The sequence below is a fragment of the Ornithorhynchus anatinus genome, chromosome 20 (genome assembly GCF_004115215.2).
Source record: "Ornithorhynchus anatinus isolate Pmale09 chromosome 20, mOrnAna1.pri.v4, whole genome shotgun sequence".
Lineage (NCBI taxonomy): Eukaryota > Metazoa > Chordata > Mammalia > Monotremata > Ornithorhynchidae > Ornithorhynchus > Ornithorhynchus anatinus.
Window position 1 is genome coordinate 2,646,978 of NC_041747.1, and position 21,500 is coordinate 2,668,477.

The 21,500-nt window shown below is 52.8% G+C and overlaps 1 protein-coding gene and 1 long non-coding RNA gene across 3 annotated transcripts in view; one reads left to right on the forward strand and one right to left on the reverse strand.

The window, feature by feature from the left end:
- The window catches only part of FLT1 (fms related receptor tyrosine kinase 1), a 93,056-nt gene that overhangs the window by 26,406 nt on the left and 45,150 nt on the right, over nt 1-21,500 (reverse strand). The window contains exons 11-14 of one of the 2 annotated variants that reach the window (XM_029047930.1): nt 9,215-9,329; nt 7,238-7,346; nt 3,867-4,175; nt 615-3,699 (exon numbers count right to left, since the gene is read on the reverse strand). In XM_029047930.1, the coding sequence (XP_028903763.1) occupies nt 3,641-3,699; nt 3,867-4,175; nt 7,238-7,346; nt 9,215-9,329 (592 nt within the window). In that variant the 3' untranslated portion in view covers nt 615-3,640. Of the gene's footprint in view, nt 1-614; nt 3,700-3,866; nt 4,176-7,237; nt 7,347-9,214; nt 9,330-21,500 lie in introns of those variants that run through there. The other variant, XM_007664112.2, reaches the window with a different exon arrangement.
- LOC114805834 lies at nt 7,342-19,156 on the forward strand. The gene is made up of 3 exons (XR_003753873.1): nt 7,342-7,428; nt 12,696-12,862; nt 17,991-19,156. It is a non-coding gene; the product is annotated as an uncharacterized LOC114805834 (long non-coding RNA).

Below are 21,500 nucleotides of genomic sequence, written 5' to 3' on the forward strand. Positions count from 1 at the left end.
ATGCTGTTTTCACACACGGCGTCCAAGGATTTGAAATCACCCCCGGAGGCACCGCTTCCCACTCCTGTTTTAAGTCAGAGGAATCCCCGAAACCAAAGACTTGGTGGATTTGCGGAAGAGGGAGCGCTCGAAAGTCATCTGTTTATTACGCAAGCTAGTAAACGGGAGCCGATCCTGTCCCATTTCGTACACGGTTAGTTGAGGGCTCGGCCCACAGACAGTCCTCGAGAAATACTATTGCTTGACTGCCCGGCGGTCACACGTGCACGACGATGTGGGAGTGACTGGCATTCTCAATAACTCCTCGCTGCCAAGAGCCAGGCTTCGCTTCCCCAGCCGGTTACACCTAAAGACTCGAGAATAGAGGGAGCAAGATGCCGCCACCAAAAGTCATCCCCTCGGTCGGTTCGGGGGTTTTGCAACTCGGCCGCTCTCAAGGAGTCACGGCCCGGCTGAGCGCTTCCCCGACGCGGCGGGCCGGGTGCAAGACTCTCTTGGAAACTCGATCGATCGTTGTCAAATCGAAAAGGACTGACCTCTCCCCCCCAAGTCCTCCCTCCTCACCAGCCCCACTACTGTCCAAAAGGTACATTGAAGAGGCAGAGGCAAGGGTGTGTAGGTTTTGCACTATATAATAGTACAAATATTATATTTTATATTATCCATTTTTATCTCTTAGAACATACAAATATAATACAATTTATTTCAAAGCCCACCAATATAGTACAACAGAAGGAATTCTAATACAATGGGAGGAATACATTACAACATAAAAACTCCACACAGAGACCCAGGCTGGATACCGTTTTTCTGCTGAGGCAACACTGGGGGTGTGTCCTGCTGACTGGGCATACATTCTGAATAAGCTGCGAACAATTGACAGCCCCAATTCCAGTGAAAAAACCACCAAGACCTCCTGAGGTCTCTCACCCCTCTTCCGTCTCTCTCGACTGCCTCTTCTCAATGCTCTCCCATCCTACATCGGCGGTTTCGGATTCTTCGGACTATTTGCCAATCCCTCCATCCCTCATTCTAGAGGGACGGGTTTGGGAAGCTGGCCGGGCGGGTACACATTGCTGGGAGTGATGAGAACGTGGAAATTCCAGGATTGGGGATCCCTCTGGCTCTGGAAATCCTGCCCTTTCATTCCTTCAGGGGAACTCTGTCTCGGCATTCCTTATCACAAGAGAGCAGCCCTGGCATTTCTCTATTTTTTTTTTTTTAAATAAAAAAGGCTTTTTTTTTCCCCTCAAAGTGGTTTGGGAGCAGGAAGGGTATCTGCCTTTCCCTTTTGCCACACAAAGTCCAAATCCAAACCTTCTCCAGCTTCAAGCCTTGGAGACCAGGCCTCAGGTGCGAGCAAGCCTTACTGAAGTCTAAACGTCCTCCTCTCTAGCTCTCTGGGGCTCGGGATCCGAGATGCGGTTCTCACAGGCAGGACAAGGATGGCAGCTTTGGCAAAGTAAACTGCTTTTGGTGCGGTTCAAAAAAAAAAAAAAATACAAAATTCTCCTTGGGAAAAGTTGATTTCTAAGTTTGCTCGTGAAGCTGTAAGCTCCTGGAGGGTGGAGGCCTGCGTCTTTTGCCTGTGCTCTTCCGAGCACTTAGTATAGTGCTCCGCACCCTGTAGTCGCTCAGTAGATACCACTGATTGCAGAACCTTGTCCCCTCTGAGCCACCACCAATGCATTTCCTCATAGAGAGTCCTTCTGCCCCAGCCGGGAGCTGTAGCCCCCAGATGGAGGCGGGTGACAGTATCTGGGAGACGGAATGGGTCTGGCTTCTCTCCCGGGAGGTGGCGGAGGCTGCGGAAGTCCAATTTCACTTCATCTGGGTGCTGCCCACCCTCTCTGGGCATGTAGCCGGGGAGCGCCCTGCCCCGCGTTCTCGGCCAGAGCGGCCGAGGATCTGGGCCGTCCCACGGACCGTCAGCCCAAACTGTTTCAGAACAGAGTCCCTGCCCTCAGCTGGGGTGGAGGGAGGGAGGTCTGACTCCTGATTCCCCATCCCCCTCGCTTTGTAACTTCCCCTTTCTCCTCTCCCCCGGCTCCCTCGGCCAACGGAGAGTCCTCTCTCAAGACTCCCGTGAGCGAGTCTCGCTGAAGTCTCTGGGGGACAAGGGAATGGGGGAAGGCGGGGGGGTCCTCTCTTCAGGGCAGCTGGAGACGACGACCCCCCCGGGGGCCTGGCCCCGGAGGGTTGGGCATTTTGGGAGGGAATCGCGGCTCCAGCCGGGCGGATGGGCCCGATAGCTTCCTTCCGTCTTTCAGCCGATGGCCAGGGGAGGCCCCAGGGTCTGAGGTACAAAGGCACTGTTTCCTGGACGCTCGTTTACTGACTAATAATGGACCAGCAGCGGGGAGAGAAGGCATCAGGTACAGCTTTTCGAGATACAATTGATTATTCTTTCCTCTGTGTCGGCCACTTCCAGGTCCCTGATTGTTTTCCGAGCATATTCAGCCCCCTAGAAGGGGCATTCTGGGGAAACGCTATTGTTTACCCTTTCACACTCGACAAAAGCAATTCCCACGTGAAAGACCGGTTTAGCCGTGGGACAGAGCCCCGCTACCTTAAAGGAGGAAACGGTCAGCCGAGTTCCCAAGCACTTCAAGCTGTCACGCTGTCACCCCCCGACTGACCGTTCAGCCCCCGTCGGCCAAGGTTATTTCTGGTCCCTGCCGGGGCCCCCACAAGTCATACAGAATGATCGATCGTAAACGAAACCGACGTAACAATGCGGAGCCGAGCTCTAAAAAACACAGTCACCTCGCCCCGAGCCAGGAACCTCCCTGGCCGAAAAATAATCAAGGCTTCGAAAGCGTGCACTCTTGTGAGTGTGTCTGTGCGAGAGTGCTTCGAATGACCTCTGTGGCTACCTTCCGCAGTTTGGGCCACCACGCGATTCCCAGAGGCAATCCCGTTCTCTCTTCCGCTCCCGGTGGGCGGGACGGAGGCAGGGCCTCGCTCTCCGGCTCATTCCGATGGCCTCGGCCCGGCCCGGAGGCTGGAGGCCCGGGACCCTCCGGGGAGCCCATCCGTCCTCCAAGGAAGTGGGCCGGTGGCCGGCTGGATGAGGTATGAGAAACGCAGATGTCCCTGGTGGTCCCGGACGCTGGCCCCACTCAGTCTGAAGGCGGGGCCCGGGAGGGGCCCTTGGAGCGGTCAGTTCTCCGAGGGGGGCCGGGCGGGGTCGGCCTGGCGGGGTCACCTGGCCGGCGTCGGACGAGTCCAGGGCCACGCTGCCGTCTCCACTCCGGCGGGGGGACGGCGAGGGGGAGGGCTGCCAAAGGAGCTGCCGTCTATGGTCAGCGTGCCGGCTGCAGGAGAGCGTTTCCAATAAATAAGCATCGCGAGGCCGGTGGGGGCCGGAGGGGCGAGGTCATCAAGTCCATCTCGGGCAGAGGTCCGGGAATTGGGGGGGTGGGGCTCAAATTCCTCCGCCCACACCACGGCCCGGGTGTGTTTTTTCCAAGGAGGGAGGGGTGGCGGCGTGGCAGAGGGATCCAGCTGGTCCAGAGTTGCCACGTATCCCGGAGAGGAGAGAGCAAAGCATAAAGACAACCCATCGTTAAATAAGCGGCGAGTGGCCATCGGCCGTCGGAGGGTGGGAGAGTCGCCCACGAGGCCGGATTCCGCTGTCTCATTTCGACTCTGGTCTCCGAACCCCTCCGGGGGAAGGGGGGGAGCCCTCCCCAGAGCCTGCAAGGGAGAGCCACGGTAACAACAAATCAAGATGATCTGAGACAACTGCGACTTAGTTTAATGAGTCCTTTAATGTTTGACATTATTTCGTGTGGTACAATCACTCCTCGTGCTTTTAAATTTGGAGATCCGAGAGAAAACAGCCTTTTTGCTGCAGTGCTCACCTCTAATGGTCACTTCTTTCTTTTGCAGAATTTCCTCCCCCGTATATACGTTCCTGGCTCTGCAGGCATAGGTGCCAGAGTCTTCCCGAGAAACGTTCTTGATGGTGAGATTCAGGGTGACGGAGAACTCTCCGCTGACGGCCGCGTTTTGTTTGCTGATGCTGTGGTGCATCGTTCGGTTGCTCACGGTCCGCAACAGGATCCAGGTGATATCTCTGTAGAGGAACTTGTTGACTGTGCAGGACAACACTAGATCTTCCCCTTCGGTGGGCACTTTCGCCAAGTTAATGTGAAATCCGTTGGGGACGTCTGCGAGACAACAACAGAAACGATTCAGAGAAAACAGCGTCAAACGCCAAGCCAGGCGACACCCTTTGGCTTTGAGCTTCTCCGAGGATTGCCGGGCCTAGTGCTGCTCGATTTTTGACCTAGAGTTGGGGCGAGGCAGAGTGGGTGGGCGCTGCCCCCGTTCTCTGGGGAGAATTTAGGGAGCGGAAACAGAAGCCAACACTCCCACCACCTGCTCCCCCGCGTCTGACCGTGAGGCTCAAGTCCCTGACGGCCTTAAGTGGCCCTCTAGACCGCAAGCTCATCCTCTAGACCGTAAGCTTGTCCGCTAAACTCTAAGCAGGGTCTGGGAATGCCCTTGCTAATCACAACCATCGCAGCAATTAGAGGCTGAAGACACCTACTTACCGGTCTCTCTATTTCTCAGCCCCTCTCTCTCTCGCTGCAGGCCAACCTTATAATGTTCTGATTCTGCCCACTAAATTTGGGGGCCTATTACAAAATGCTTACTCTTTGGTGGGAAGAAAAGGATGATTTATCCCCACTGCCTTATGTGCTAGACTCTAAGTTTCCCAAGGGCTGGGATTGTGTCTTTTCAACTCTATTGGACTCTCCCAAGTGCCCAGTATAGTGCTCTGCACACAGGCTGTAAGCTTCTCGAGGGCGAGGGACCGTGCCTTTGACCTTATTGGACTCTCCCAAGTGCTTAGTCCAGGGCTCTGCACCCAGTAGGCGCTCACTACATACTATCAATGGATTGACGGGGTGCCTCAGAAGCTGTCTGAAAGAATTTCAATTCTAATTCACAACTTCACCACATGGCTTTCTTTTCAGTCTGTGGAAGCTCTCTTCGGGCAGGAAACACATCTGTGCTTCTGTGCTACCTCCAAGCACTTAATACAGCACACTGCTCTCAGGACGCGGTCAGTAAATGCCATTACTCCTCCCCTTGGAGAGGGCAGAAGAGCCATCTGGGAGTTTGCGGACTCCCCCGATTCACCCCCACCCCTACTGTGACATCGCCGCCCCGGCCCCAGTCACCACACCCCTCCACCCGGCCTCGAAATCTCTTTCTCTTGGACTTCCCAGTCTTGAACTGAAGGCTTCAGCTCTAGGCTTGGTTTTCCTGCTGGGAACCGTATTTGCACTTCCCGGGCGACGGGGTCGGGTTTAAGAGGTTTACTTAGCGACACTGGCCCTCACCTGATCAATCAATTGCATTTATTGAGTACTCTGCTGGGTGCTGAGCACTGTACTAAGCACCCGAGAGAGGACAGTACAGAGTCGCTAGACACGTTCCCTGCCCACAACGAGTTTACGGTCTGATGTGCTCTGAGCCCCGTCCGCTGCTTGTCACGGACTCGTTCGCCTGCCGACGGGCAGCCCGACGGCCGACCGTCGACAGCCAGACGCCCGCCCGTCCACGGAGGAGGAGGAGAGGAGAATTTGGCCCAGCATTTTGCCGAGGGCTTTGAAGATGAAAAGCTCTATGTGGTGCTATTATTATTATCATCTTCCTCACACAAAGCTCTAAAGAAGCCTTTAAACTTTAAAGGGACAATAGTCCAAAATTAGCTATCGCATCAAGTCTTTTCCTCCATCTCGGTTTGCTTGTTTTTCTGAGATTTTGGTGTTTTGGCTTTATTATAAAGCACCATGTCTGAAGGAATGCCAAAGTATTCCCCTGACCCTGGGCTGCCTGGGCCAGCGGAGGTTCCCAGAGTCAGAGGGTGCCCAGGGCGGGCGCTGAGCGAGTCAAACGTCACCTCCACCTCCGCCACCCTGGAAGTTTCCCCCGAGGAGCTGCGGGAAGCGGAGGCAGTGGGACGACCTTGGACACCGGCAAGGCAGCTGTAAGGGTGGGGACAGAGTCCACTCCCCTGCTGTGAGGGTCTCCACCCAGCGGGGCCACCGGCCAGATACTATCAGGAATCTTCCCCGCCCACCCCCGCCTCTTGTAACCCACACTGGAAGCTCCTCGAGGGCAGGGATCCTGTTTACCAACTCTTTGAGCTCTCTCCCAAGCTCTGGGTCCCGTGCTCTGCTCCAGAAAGCGCTCAGTACATACGACTGGTTGATTGACCCATCGGCTGACTCTGGCTGGGGGGAGGTTTGGGAAAGATGGAATCCAATCAAACCGTTTCTCAGAGGCCACAAGCCCCTCCTAGTGAACGCTGGCCCAGCAGAGCTCAGTAACCTCACGGGGCTTGCAGAAGAGCGTTTCTATTTACTTTAGTGATTTGAAACTTCCTGTGGCAATAGCCCCCAGGTTTCCTGGTGGAAGATTTTGTTTATCTTTGCCAAGCCAGGAATCTCAAAATAAAATGCATTTAGTGACACTAGGAAGCCAGGGAGATAAGGCACGGGTGTTCCTGTCGCACCCTCAGCGATTGCAAACACACCCATGGACACGCTGGGTGCCAGCAAAACGGCCCCCAAACTCTAGACAGACAGACAGGGTCGGGGGGCGGGTGTAGGCTGAGGGAGGGACGGAGAGAATGGGGCTGATTTGTTATGCGGTGGACGTTGCCTGTGAAATGGACCGGTTTAGGGTCATTTTAGGGGAGGCGGAAAGAGCAAGGAACTGGGAATCCAGAAGACGTGGGTTCCGGTTCCAGCCCTGCCCTCTCCTAAATGCTCAGTACAGTGGTCTGCACACAGTAAGGATGCTAAATAAATAGCACCGATCGATTGGCTTGCCACACAACCTTGAGCAAGCCCTTAACCTGCCTCGGTTTTTTTCACCTGTAAATTGGGGATAAGATACACTACTCTGCACTGCTCTGCAGAGCAGTGTACTAATCACTTGGGAGAGTACTATACAACGGAGTTGGTAGACATTCCCACACGGAGCACGGTGCTTGGCACCCGCTGAGCACTTAATAAATACAAAAATACTGATCCTAGCCCCAAGCAAAATCCCTTTTCTCCGATTTTGGAGAACCCCAAGCCCGGGAGGAAGAGGTTCTTGTCAAGCCAGGGCTGAGCCAAACCAGATCGGAGGCGGCGGGGAGGAGACACGACCCCGAGGCCCCATGACGCCCCCGAAGAGGCTACCGACGACGGGAGCTTCTGCAGCTTACCTGTGACGTAAAAGCTAATGTTTCTCTCCACCTGCCCGACTTTATTGGCCGCCACACAGCTGTAGACTCCAGATGATCGCGCCTCAGCTATCACCAGGGTGCTGGCCATCTGCAAAGAGAGACACAGGTGCTTCAGCAATCAGCAGGGGAAGGAACCGTTCCAAGCCTGCCGAGCGATCCCGAGGCAGAAGGTAATCCCCCCCCGCAAAGCCCTGGGAATCATAGGAAGAGGACCGGAAAGTGGATCCTTGGGGACACCCAAGCACCACCTTCAAATTGAATTCATTCAATTGTATTTATTGAGTGCTTACTGTGTGCAGAGCTCTGTACAGTGCTAAGCATACAGTTAAGTGCTCAGTAAATTCGACTCACTGATCGGGAGGCCAACGGGTGCCCAAGGACCCCCAGACTGAGTGAGAAAAGGCCCAATGTATGCTGGCAACTGTTTCTCTTGGTGCCTTCCAAGGAACGAAAAGGTTTCAAGTTAACTCGGCTGTTAGCATGATTAACTCGGTCTTAGTAAGCTTTCTGTTTCCAACCTCCGCCAACAAGCAAGCTCCAAATACATTCAATTCTCCCAGCAGGAGCTATCTGAGGAAGTCCAGGGCAGCTAGGAATCATGGAAACAAAACCTCCATTGATTGGGAACAACAGTAAAACTCGCCTCCTCCAAGGAGCCGTCTCCAATTAATTTTAATTCTCCCGGGGTCGTATCCCCCCATCATCTCTTGCACCAATTTCCCTTAGGGAAATTAAGCACTTCTGTACGTATCAATTTAGGATTAAGAATTTATCTTCCTATCCATTTTCCCTTTCTCTTCCACCTGCCAATTATTATTGGGTCTGTCTCCTCCACCAGTCAGGCAGTCAATCGTATTTATTGAAAGCTTACTATGTGCGGAGCACTGTACTAAGCACAGGGGAAAGTACGATGTAACAGTAAAACAGAAACATTCCCTGCCCACAAGAGTTTATAGTCTAGACTGAAATCAATCAATCAGTGGTATTTACTGAGTGCTGTGTACTAAGCGCTTGGGAGAGAGTACAATACAGTAGACTAGGTAGACCAGATCCCTGCCCTAACGAAGTTTACAGACTCTAGAGGAGGAGGCGGCCATTAAAACAAATTACAGATGACTATAAATTATGTATTTATATTAACGCCTGTCTCCCCCTCCAGACTATAAGCTTGCTGTTGGCAGGGAATGTGTCTGCCAACTCTGTTGTATTGTAGGGTCCCAAGTGCTCAGTACAGTGCTCTGCACCTAGAGCTCAATAAATATCACTGGTGATGATGATGCGTACCTAAGTGATGGGCCGGGGCTGGGTCTACTAATTTTACTGGACTCTCCCAAACACTTTATACAGTGCTTTGCCCCCAGTAGGCACACGATCAATGTCACTGACTGACTGATCGATCAGTTAAGGGCATTACCCGTCCTCCACGGTCCCTGAGGCAGTAACGGCCACAGGCGCCCACCACCCTCCGGGCGTCGGAAGATTTGAGACTTACCCAAGGTTGTGGGGTGACCCATGTCGCCCCTCTCCATATTTTGGGTGCGTTCATGAGCTTTAGCGCCCTGGTCTAGGAGTTGGGGAGAGTTCTACATTCACTCTTAATCAAAGCCACTCACTGCACACTGGGGACACCGACCCAATTCAGTTAGCTTCAGTCTCCTCCTCTGCTTAGCTCAGGCCCTGGCACGTAGTCGGCGCTCAACAAAACACCATCTCTATTCAACGTTCAGGCCAATCAAAACCTGAAAACGGTCAATACGTCCCCGTTCCAACCGGTGGGAAGTAAGGCGTCCCATCAGCATCCGAAGTGATTACACACGAAATAGTGCTTTCGACTGTTTCTGTCCCTGCCTACAGGGAACGTTCACATTTATTCAAATTCTCAATAGAGATCTAAGTAGGACCCGAGTCAAGCATTGATGCAGTAATTTCAGAACACACGAGGGACTGAAGTCCTACCTTGTTCTTCCCTTCTATGACGGCCATGCGCTGGGTAATGCTTTGGATCCTGTTCCCAATGTTGCTTTCAGCAGTCAGGATGAAGGGCCCCTCGGTGTTAGAGCAGGAATCCGACCTGTGGAGGAGAGGTGGAGGAGGAGGAGGAGGAATTACTCCGTGGCTCTTGATGATTGCGGCGTGTAACCTGACCCAAGGTGGTTTTAGTACAGAAATAGAGAGAGAAGCAGCGTGGCCTGGTGGATAGCGCGGGCCTGAAAATCAGAAGGATCTAGGTCCTCAACCCGGCTCTGACATTGGTCTAATGTGTGACTTTGGGCAAGTCACTTAACTTCTCTGTGCCTCACTTACCTTATCTGTAAAATGGGGATTAAGAATGTGAGCCCCATGTGGGACATGGACTGTGTCCAATCTGATTAGTTTGAATCTAACCCCAGTGCTCCTTAGCGTAGTACCTGGCTCATAGTAAGTGCTTAGCAAATACTGCAAAAAATTAAAAAAAGAAATGTCTGCTGTGTTGGATTAGAGGCAGGTCAAGAGAAATAAACACAGATCAGCCTGCATTGCTTCCAAATGACGAAGTCCACTCTTGGACTTTCCCTTAAAGTTCCACTCTCCTTACAGAAAGGGAGGTAGATTGGCCAGAGATAGAAAAATATCTTTCTACGGCAGATGGAAAAATAATTCATTCATTCAATTGTATTTATTGAGCATTTACTATGTGCAAGCACTGTACTAAGTGCTTGGAATGTATAATTTGGCAACAGACAGAGACAATCCCTGCCCAACAACGGGCTCGCAGTCTAAATGGGGGAGAAAAAAAAAAAAATTGGTATTTGTTAAGCACTTACTATGTGCCAAGCACTGTTCTAAGCACTGGGGTAGATACAAGTAATCAGGTTGTCCCACGAGGGGCTCACAGTCTTCATCCCCATTTTACAGATGTACTGAGGCACAGAGAAATTAAGTGACTTGCCCAAGGCCACACAGCTGACAAGCGGCAGAGCTGGGATTAGAACCCACGACCTCTGACTCCCAAGCCCACGCTCTTTCCTTAAGCCACGCTGCTTTTCATGGTACTTAAGTGCTTACTATGTTTTAAGCACCGTTCTAAGCGCTGGGGTAGATACGACGATTGAATGAATGAAGGTAATCAGGCTGCACACCGTCCCTGTCCCACATGGGACTCACAGTCTCAGTCCCCATTTTACAGATGAGGTAACTGAGGCACAGAAGTGAAGAAGTGATTTGCCCAAGGTCACACGGCAGACATGGGGTAGAGTCAGGACTAGAACCCAGGACCTTCTGACTCCCAGGCCCGTGCTTTATCCACTACGCCATGCTGTCTCTCAGCTTTTAGGAGGCTGAGCCCTCACGGGCAAATCAACAACCAACCTGAGGCCTCTCAATACACTTTGGCCTCGATTATCCGGTTCAAGAACTGCCCTTCTGAAAATCAGTGGTATTTATTGGGTGCTTACTGTGTGCAGAACATTGCACTAAGTGCTTGGGCAAGTATAATACAATAGAGCCGGTCGACACGCCCCTGTCCACAAGAAGTTTACATTCTAGAGGGGGGAGACAGACATTACCTGAGCCAATTCTTTTTGAATTTGTGGGTGCCCGCCCACTCTGCATTATCTAGACGTGTAAGAAGTTTAACGAAAAGTGGATAGGCAGTCAGCAAATGCCAACCTTTGGCTTCACTAAACCCCGAACGCGGCTCGCGTGAAAGCGGCCGAGGGACCAAAGTGCCGGCCGTCAACGGGAGCCTCGGGGAAAATGGTTTCCCCTCTTCAGCAGAGCGGTTTTAATCAATCAGTGGTATTTATTGAGCGCTCACTCTGTGGAGAGAACTGTACTAAGCGCCGGAGAAAATACAACAGAATTATCAGTCATTTTTCTTGCCCACAATGTGCTTACAATAAATTTGGTTGTGGCACTGATTAGCTTCTCAGAGGCTCAAGTGGAGCCTGTGGAAACAAATTCTCAGGAATGCTTGTTAAATTCAGGCATTTTGGGGTGAGTAGTGGCAGGGGTTAGGGAGAAGGCATCTTTCAAAAAAAGCACTTGAATAATCATCTTCTCAAAAACCCTCCTGACCGTCAGACTGTTCCTTTTCAGAACTGGAATCAGTTCAAAGACAACCAATTTAATTCTAGTTGACAAACCATTTTCACTTGAATTAGCAAAAATGAATTGAGGGCCCATGGGGTGTGTTGCTCTGTAAATGGGTCCTAAGTCAAATATAATTTAGCTGGGTGCCGTAATCATCCCAGCTTGGCAGAGTAACCTGGCGAAGAATTTGTCTTCCTTTTATTTATCCCAAAATGAGCTCTAATTGGTTCCGCTCTTTTCCGCCTCAGTGAAGTTTGAAAGGTTCATTGTGGCTGGGGCAGCTAATGACCCAAGAACAACTACTCCTCCGCAACGGATTGGAAATGAAGCAGCAGTGCCCAGCAGAAAGACAGGGGCCTGGAAGTCAGAGGATCTGGGTTCTAATCCCAGCTCTACCACGTGTCCGCTGTGCGACCTCGGGCAGGTCACTTCGCTTCTCTGGGCCTCAGTTGCCTCATCTGTAAAATGGGGATTAAATCCTCCTCCCTCCGACTTATGACTGCAGGCCCCATGTGTCCAACATGATTCCCTTGTATCTATCCCAGCACTTAGTACAGCGCCTGGCACATAGTAAGTGTTTAATAAGTACCGTTAAAAAAAAATGGATTAGCACATTCCTTCAATCCTATTTATTGAGAACTTATCGTGTGCAGAGCACTATACTAAGCACTCGATGGGTCGGTGGCCTCTATAAAAGAAGGTGTTTGCAGGGGTTTACCTCACCCTACCCTTCCTCCAGGTGCCTGGGGATTTTCTGAAGTTTAAGCAGGGTGGTACGATCAATTGATCAATGCTATTGAGCACTCACTCTGTGCAGCGCCCTGCGCTAAACACTTGGGAGAGTACAATACAACAGAATTAGCAGGTATGTTCCCTACCCATGACGATCAATGCCAAACATAGGACAAGTTGCCCAATTTCCACCACCCTCGTCTTGTGGCGGGTTCCCCAACTTCCCAGTGGGATTTGAGAATTCGGGGACTAGAATGAAAACAGGTAAACGGGGAGGACAGAAAACTTGTCCAACACCAACCTTATGACAAAGGAGGGGGAAGAGAACGTGCCTCAATCGATCGATCAGTGGTATTTATTGAGGGCTTACTGTGGGCCGAGCACCTTACTGAGTCCTGGGGAGAGCTCAGTATGAAGGAGTTGGTAGACACTTGTCTCGGGCTTCTCTGTCCTTCCCCAAGTTCTTGGTTCTGTCCACCGCAACCAGAGGATGCTTGGTAAGCATCATATCTATCACTGCTACGAGTTATGAACCCCGAATCCTACTGTTCAGTGACATTAGGACAAACACCAGATTCTGAAATCAAGGAGAATGTGACGATTGCCAAAAAACTGACTCAAATCATTTTGCCAGGGCCCGTCACACAGCCTCCCGGACTCAGACTCAAGAAGCCTCAACGATTCCTCTGAGTTCTCCAGAGCCTCCTGCAAGTTCTTGGGGGTCTTGGGAGGGCAACAGTCCGAGCTGAATGCCCACTCTATGCGAAGCGCTGAACCAAGAACTTGGGAGAGTTCAACAGGGTAAGCCGAAACAATCCCCGCCCTCGAGGGGCTGACAGTCCGGTGGAACGCCAGAATGTCAACTGGCCGGGGATTTGCAAGCCCCCGGAAACCTCGACTTGCCGTTTTATGGTTTCCACGCCTTTCCAGCGGCTGGGAGGTGGGGAGAGAAAGAGGGACTTCTTTATCCCTCTTGGTCCCTTTAGACTCTGAACCTTAAAAATAGAATGTCATTTGGGGCACTGACTGTGTAACAGCACTTGAAGAGGGCGGGGGTTGGGGCCGGGCCGGGGGGAGTCGTATTGGAGGGAGGGAGGCCAGCCCGGACCTTAAGAATACATCAAGCTCTTAAGGAAGTAGATTGTGCCATGTTTGAAGATGCAAAGATAATCGCAGTGCTGGGAACCGTCTTGTAGAGGGGAGGAAGCCAAACAACGAGAGGAAAGCGAGCCCCGCTCCTGATTTCGCACAGGAAGCTCCCAGCACCTCCTGCCAAAGTGAGATAAGAAAACTCCCATGGCCCTTTTCTGGACAAGGCCACTTTTATCGACCTCGGCTTTCCACCGTCCCCTCTCCGGATCGCCCGGCCCGCTCCGCCGGCCGATGAGTTCCCCAGCTCCGGCCACCATTTGCGAGCTGCCGGCCAAGGACAACAGCGGGGAGGGTATTTATAACTACCGGGCCGGGGGGAAATGTCCAGGGTGAGAGAGTACTCTGGGTCACTGGCGCAGGTCATCCTGGAACTGAGCACCAAACGAGGTGCCGATTAGAACCGGGATCGATTAGAGAATTAAAACGAGGGACTCCTGCTGGCCCCGGATAGTGACCGCTTTGTCAGATCACGAAGGCGTTTATTTGTCTCCCTCCTGCTAAGACTGTGAGTTCCGTGTAGGTCCTGATTATCTTGTATCTACCCCTGTGCTTGGCACCTAGTAAGCACTTAAATATTATTCCTATCATTCCTATTATTAGTGAGCTCTTTCTAGGGGCCTCACAGACACAAGGTTATGAGATCGGATACAGGCCCTGATCCATCTGCGGCTCGTAATCCTAGTCTCCTTGCACCGATGAGGAAACCGAGACTCAGAGAGGTTAAGTGATTGACCCAAGGTCACACAGCAGGCCGGTGGGGAACTGGGACTGGAAGCCGGGTCTTCTGACTCCCGGTCCCGGACTCTTTCCCCTTGGGGGAGAGAGGGTCAGATGCAGGGCTCTCAGACTTAGCCTGTCAGGCTCCAAACTGAGTCTTTTGGTGAGCCTAGCTTCCTCTCGTTCTCTCCTTCAATGATGCACACGTACATGCTTCCTCGGGACTCTTTTTTTTTCATGCATGAACACAAGGATTGGCATTCCCTTGCCTCTTAATGGGGGGAAGCAGAAAGCCTCTCCCCTCCCCCTTTCCCCGCCCAGTAGTTGCTTCAGTGAATTTCAACAGCAGGAAAGCCAACACCTAGGTGAGGAAAAGCTTAGTAGTAGCATCTATTGAGACCCCCGCTGGGTGCAACGCACTGGGCTGAGCAACATGGGGCATGGATTCAAAAGTATGCGAAGGCCCCATTTTGTTCAACCGTTTGGGTCTTCCGTGCTGCTGAAATGACGCTGAACCGAAGCAGCATAGTCTAGTGCTTAGAACACCGGCCTGGGAGTCAGAAGGACCTGGGTTCTAATCCTGGCTCTGCCACTTGTCTCCTGTGGGACCTCGGGCAAGTCATTCCACTTCTCTGTGCCTCAAGTTCCCCCCGTCTATAAAACGGGGATTAAGACCGAGAGTCCCATTTGGGATGTGGACTGCGTCCATCCTGGTTAGCTTCTTTCTACCCCAGCGCTTAGTACAATACAATGCGCATAGTAAGTACTTAAGAAATACCATAAAAAAGACTAAAGGAGATAAAGGGGAATCTGAACATTTAAACTGCGTGGAGTAGCACCTCAGCTCTCCACTTACTTCCTGTATAGACGCCGCCCGTGTGTTCGGTTTGTCCATCTCGACCCAGGTGCTCTGAACCCTATTTGAAACTCTCATTTTTCCGGGGGGAAACTTAGGGCCAGGGGAACACGGAGAGTTTTCCCACATAACTCGGTGAATTAGTGGCAGGGTCCCTTCCATTTCAACTTCCCCGGAAGGCTTCGGCTCTAAGGAGAAAGTATCAGGAAAAATTCCATCAGCAGCAACACTGCACTAAGCACTGGGGTAGATAAAAGCTCTTCAGGTTGGACACAGTCCGTGTCCCGTGTGGGACACGCAGTCTTAATCCCCGTTTTACAGGTGAGGGAATTGAGGCCCAGAGAAGTGAAGTGACTTGCCCAAAGTCACCCAGCAGACAAGTTGGCAGAGCCGGGATTAGAACCCAGGTCCCTCTGACTTCTGTGTCTGTGCTCTATCCACCAGACCACGCTGCTACGCCCACCATCACAAATCAACTCAAAGCCAAAATGAAAAATCACATTCTCAGTCTCTAAATCCTGCAACTTAACCTCTTCGGTTAAGGAGCTTTTTAGCTCCTCCTGTCCGTGAGGCCTTTTAAAAAAATTAGTACTTGTTCAGCGCTTACTACTACTATGTGCCGAGCACTGTACTAAGCGCTGGACTAGATATAAGGTAATCAGATTGGACACAGTCCCTGTCCCACGTGGAGCTCGCAGTCTAGGTCTTAGAGTCGGAGGAAGGCCAACCCAGCTCAAAGCCCTTTTTCTGCTGGCGGGGGCGTCTCCCCCACCACTCCAGCCTGGAAGTTCTAGGCAAAGGTCTGGAGTTAGATGCTTCTTGCCTGAGACAGGCAGACTGGGCCAAGATCCGACGAGCTTCAGTGGGTAACAGAGGTAGTCTCCTCACTGCAGCATAACCGAGCACTTCAGGGAGAGTACGAACAACTCAGTAGACATGATCCTTGCCTTCAGGGAATTTTCAATCTAGCCGGGGACACAGACACTAAAATAAATTACAGCTAGGGAGAAGCAGCAGAGGGTAAAGATGGGCATAAAAGCGGGGCAGGGTGGGGAAGGTGAGTACCCATGGGTTTAGGTGATACAGAAGTGCCGAAAGTGGCGGTAGGAGAGGAAATAGGGTGCAGAGCTTAATCGGGGAAGGCCTCCAGGAGGAGATGTGACCTCAGAAAGGCCCGAAAGACGGGGAGGGCAGCAGTCTGCGTGATGTGAAATGAGGAGAGAGCTCCTCACCGAAGGGAGACGTGAGCAAGAAGTCAGAAGCGAGAAGGGCGAGGTAGAGTGAGTAGGTTGGTTTTAGAGGAAAGGAGTGAGCTGGGGTGTAGCGGGATAGGGGTGAGGCTGGAGAGGGGCGAGGTAGGGGGGCAAGCCCCAACAGAGGGTCTTAAGGCCGGTTTTCAGGAGTCTCTGCGCACTCCTAGGACACGGGGGTCTGGGGCAGAGTGGGGCAGCTGAGATGTGGGTGCAGGCTACCAAGAGTCGCTCTTTCACCCTGGGTGGGCGGAGAAAAGGAGCGAGGGAGGGAGAACTCGAAACGTCTCCAGTGACGCAGGGCCCAGCTGCTCCGGTCCGGTCCAGTCCGGTCCTGAGACTCCCACACCGTAGCCCAAGGTGGGAAAGCCAACAAACCCGAAACGGTCTCCCAGACAGGCTCCAGCAGGAAGATGACACTCATCTCCTGAGATGGGGAAGGAGCGGGGGCAGAGGGAGACATTTTGCACTGCCTGCTTTGATGCCACAGCCACGGATCATCCTCGTGCCAGGCGCTTTGATGCTAAGGGCTGGCCCCCTTTACCCAGCACTGCCCAAGGAGCTTTTTTTGGGCCTTGGCAACACAACAGAAGAATCTTCCTTTTGTCTCCTTTTTCCCTGGTCCAGCACCCCTTGTGTCTCTGGACTACTTCCGTCGGGGTTGGGCAGAAATATCTTGGGGAGGAGAGGAGCTGCTTGATTCTCCTTCCAAAGGGCCTCTTCCGCCCGGCACCCGCCTTTAAAGAGGATCCAGGGGTCGTGTTCGCGTTCTCCCTCTGGGCACCGGAACCGGAGCGGCTGAGGCGCGAACCCGGCTTATCGCCTCAGTGGGGCGTTCCAGCACGCGCTGCTGGTGATTAGGATCAGTTGGGAAGAATACGGGATCATTCAGGGCTGGGAAACAAAGGGGCAGGAACGGTAGTATGGAGTAAATGGAGGCTATACAAGTCTTGGGAACAAAAAAAAAACAACCAAAAACAGAATAAAGAGTGAACGAGCAGCGGCGTGCTGGCTGGGATCCAGGAGGCCAGGCGGTGGTGGATGGGGGGGTGCGGGAGCGGGCTACCCCCGGAGACACTTCCTTGGCCTCCGCAGCATGATGCCAAAGCGTCGGCGCTCGTGTGCCCGAGCCACGGATTAATGGAAGCCGCGAATACTATCTTTCCCCCATCGCGTGCGCTTTACAAACAAATGGAACAATGAGTTCACGGGGCAGTGGGCCCTGGTTCCTTCGGCTCTGGGATGTGGGTCGGTCGGGAGGAAGCCGGGAGGGAGTTTGGGTCAAACTGGAGGTGGGAAGAACCGGGCCCGACACGTAGACCTGAGCTTGGGATGTTCGGCTGACCCGGAGGAAACGGTCCACCGCGTCACGGGCGAGGCGTCTTGGCTCTCACGTGGAGGAGGGTGAGGAAAGGGTGCCTGCCGGAGGGTCTGGAAGCTGAGGCTCCATTCGGGGACAATGGGAAAGAGGCGACTGTGGGTCCTGGGCCCCTCCGGTCAGTGCGGGCCTCTCCGTGTGCTTCTTGGCAGGCAGCGTTTCCTGCCTCGTAGGGGTCTGCGGCCCGTTCACTCAGAATGCGATTGTGTCTTCCCCAACCCTTCCTTCCTTCCTCCTCCTCTCTCTCCAGCCCGTTTGATTCAACGGTAATCTCCCAGCGCCCCCAGGGCCTGCCCCCTTCCCCTCACTTTCCCTCCCCTAGTCTGAGTCAGCACCAGAAGGGTTTCCTTCGCCGCCGCCGCCGGGCACTCCGGCGCCCTCGGAGAGGCCCCCGCCTCTCAACGCCACGGTTTCCTTTGTCATCGAGTAGAGGCTGATCCTCCCCGGGGGCCGGGGGGCCAGCGGGGATGGGAGAGAAAGTTTGGGAGAGGACCTGAAGTCTTCGAGCCTGGCAGCAGAACCTCTCCTTCACCCGCTCTTTTGTTGTCACGCTGTCTCTGTCTGGTTGATCTACAGAGGCTATCCAAGCTGCTTCTCCAACGAAATCTTCTATTCCCCCCGGAGCAGAAGACGGTAAATGACTTCGATGGTGGCGTAGCTGGGAAACAGCAGTCCCAAAGCTCCACGGGAGAAGCTGTCACCTTCTCACGTCACGGACTGAGGAACTGAGTCAACGGTCCCCCTTCCTGAAATGTGACGCGGCCTCGGACCAAATCGTTGCCAGAGCCGCCACACCCGGGGGCACGACGGATACGGGAAAGGCGAGAGCAACACCCAGACCTCGAAATGATCTTCATATACCTCCCCAAAGTATACCACGCCATTGACGGACCACCGGTCACTGCTGAGTCAAAGTCCGGCGAGACTCACCGACATCTTTGGGTTACCTCCGGTTGGAGCGGTTGGCGGAGACAGAGTTGAACAGAGTCGAATGAGCCCTGGCCGCCCCGGCGAATGGGGCCGGAGCCAGGATACACTTCCGATCCACCGGGAGACCCTTCCTTGACTCAAAGGCTCCCGGCGCCATCCAAGTCTTCGAGGAGGTGTAGACGAGCGTGTTCGAAGCCCGTGCAGAGGGAAATGGGCACATCGGATGGCTGATCACTTGGTAGATCTGGCCCGGAGCCCTGGATTAACACTAAATCTGGAGAAAACCAAAGCCATCTACCAGCCGGGAATCTGGACACACGACCCAAGATATTTCATCAGCAATACAGACGATAATGCTATCCCCGAATCCTAGGAGGTACCTTAGCCCGTGATGCACCGGAAAACAGAGAAGTCGCAAACCTTCTGTCTGCCTGATCTATGGCAGAGAGGCGGGCAGACCGAGATGACAACGGAGCTTCAGGTGGGAGTTCTGTGAAGCTGTTGTGGCAGCCCACCTCCTGTGCAGCTCAGAGATCTGAACCTACTACGAAGGACACAGCCTCCTTCTAGCTCCCAAAAAGCACCTCCTAGAGAGCACATCCAATATCCGGGGGCAGGACAAGCTTCCAACACAAAATTCCGGAGGCCAGCTCTATCACCGCCTCTGAAGGAATGCTCAGAGAAGGGCAGCTCTGCCAGGGCAGAGGGGAGATAGACCACGTAGGGGACACACTGAACGAGGGTAAACGCAAGCCGAGAGGGAAGAATAAGCTATTTAGAAATATGCTAAGCGCTTGGGAGAGTACAACAATAAGCAGACACAGTGTTATATTGTTCTATTCTGTCTGTTATATTGTTCTACTGTACTCTCCCAAGCTCTCAGTACAGTGATCTGCACAGAGTAAGCGCTCAATAAATACGATCGAGTGACGGGATCTTTGGCAGTCAGTTGTAGCATACTCTCCCCAAGCATTTAGTACGGTGCTCCGCACATAGTAAGCACTCAGGAAATACCACTGAATGATCGATTCGCGGCGAGATGACACACAGGAATCATGAGCCGCTTTGGCCAAGCCAACCGGACCTTTGGACCAAAACCATCCTAGCGAGGGCGGCGCCGAGATCCCTCTCCAATCCACAGCCAAATGGGCCCGCTGGCGATTCAGACCAGGAAGCTCGCATCAGATTTCCCGCCACGATCCGGCTGTCCAATCCCATGTAGTTGCGAAGGAGCAAACCAAATTAAGGAAGCCAGCCAGAAGTGCAATGAGCAGCGGATGACTCTGACTTCCTTTATGCCCCTGGAGCAGAACCTGCCCCTGGCACCGATCTCTTGAGTGGCTTCACCTTTTGCCCCCAGTGGTAAACGATCCGGCGGGGTCACCGGCCACCAGGCCTGCGGACCTTGAAGTGCTACTTATGACCACTCAACTTTTCCAGAAGGAGCACGGGTGGGCGACCGAGGTCAGGAGGGAATTGGGGTACCTGTCAGATGGTGGGACTTGACGAGGGTCTAGCACCCACAGTCACGCCCACTGAGGCGGAAGCCGACGTGGCAAGGAAAGGACAGGGGAGTATTACTGACCGGGGACTGCATTGGCCATTCTCTGTCCAGAAATCCCAGCTTGGCCCATCAGATGTAAATGCCCAGGTCTTCCCCTGAGAGGACAGTGAGGCTGTTCTACCTTGGCCGAGCGATGGAATAATTTGCCAAAATTATACAGAATGGCAGCACCATGAGTCACAAACAGAAATACCAGTAAAGTTAATCAATACCTCTGAGACACACCAATATTTCCCAAAACAAGTCACACTAGTGTTGAAAATTTTACCAATAATATGCTCTTTTTGGCCAGGGTGGATGTGATCGAAGCGTGATCTACCCGAACGTCTCCACCCCCCGACACCCTGTATGTCCCTTTTCATCTCCGACAGACGATTTACTCTCCCATCTTGAAGAAACACCTCCTCCAAGAGGCCCTCCCTGACCAAGCCCTCAATTCCTTTTCTCCCACTCCCTCCTGTGTCGCCCTGGCACTTTGATTTGCTCCCTTTGTTCACCCCTCCCTCAGCCCCGCAGCTGTTATGGCTATATCAGTCATTTATTTATTTCTATTAATGTCTGTCTCCCACTCTAGACTATAAGCTCGTTGTGGGCAGGGAACATGTCTACTAAATCTGTTACGGTGTACTTTCTCAAATGCTTAGTTTAGTGGTCTGCCTACAATAAGCACTCGGAAAAATATCATTGATTTGTGTTGCCCTTTAATCTTTCCTAAGCTCTCACATGTTAATTCATTTAATCCTCACCGTACTCCTGGGAGACAGATAATATACCCATTTTATGGATAAGGAAACTGAGGGCCAGAGAAGTTAGGGGAGTGGCTTACAGTCATACAGTGGGCTAGTGGCAGAGCTGGGACTAAGGACCCGTTCTCCTGCCTCACAACCCTATATGCTCGCCATACCGAGCCCTCAGGAAACTCTCCAGACTGCAGCAATCAGTTCCCCTATCCTTACCAATCTTGGCCCTCCTCCCCGAGTAATCAGCAAGTCCTAGAATGCAGCGAGTTCCCCATTAGCGAAGGGACACCAGCTTTTTGGCTGGCGATGAGAGCTTCCCGTCATCTCCAACGTGGCCCTCTGCTCAGCCCGGAGCTCTCCTGGTGGAGCGGCCTTCTTTAATGGCCTCGTCTGGGGCATCGGGGCCTGGTTGATTGGGAACTGAATTTCTGCTTGGTGGGCCTCTTCACGGCCACCTGGGCCCAGGTCTGCAATGGGCTCCTGGAGACAGGTCCGATGTTCGTGTCGGACAGGCGTTTCCTGCATTTCCTGCTTCTCCCAGGCGCCTGCCCTACTTTCATTTCAAGAGAGCGGTCCATTTCTTTCAGCTTTTACACCGCTAGGACCACCCACCCCTTGCAAATGGAAAAGAGAACAGGGAATAGAAAACCGTCCCAAAACCAAAATAACGGATGTCCCTGTGGGGAGACAATCGCGCTTGAGTTCCTCAGGACATTTCTAATTAACAACAATTAACAGTTGTTTTGTCTTTGGCTCGTTCATCTGACACAGCGCACTAATGCCTCTCTCCTCATGGTTCAGCCCAACACGTTCCTAATGATTCTGACCTTCCTTTCTTTGCGATTCTGCTGA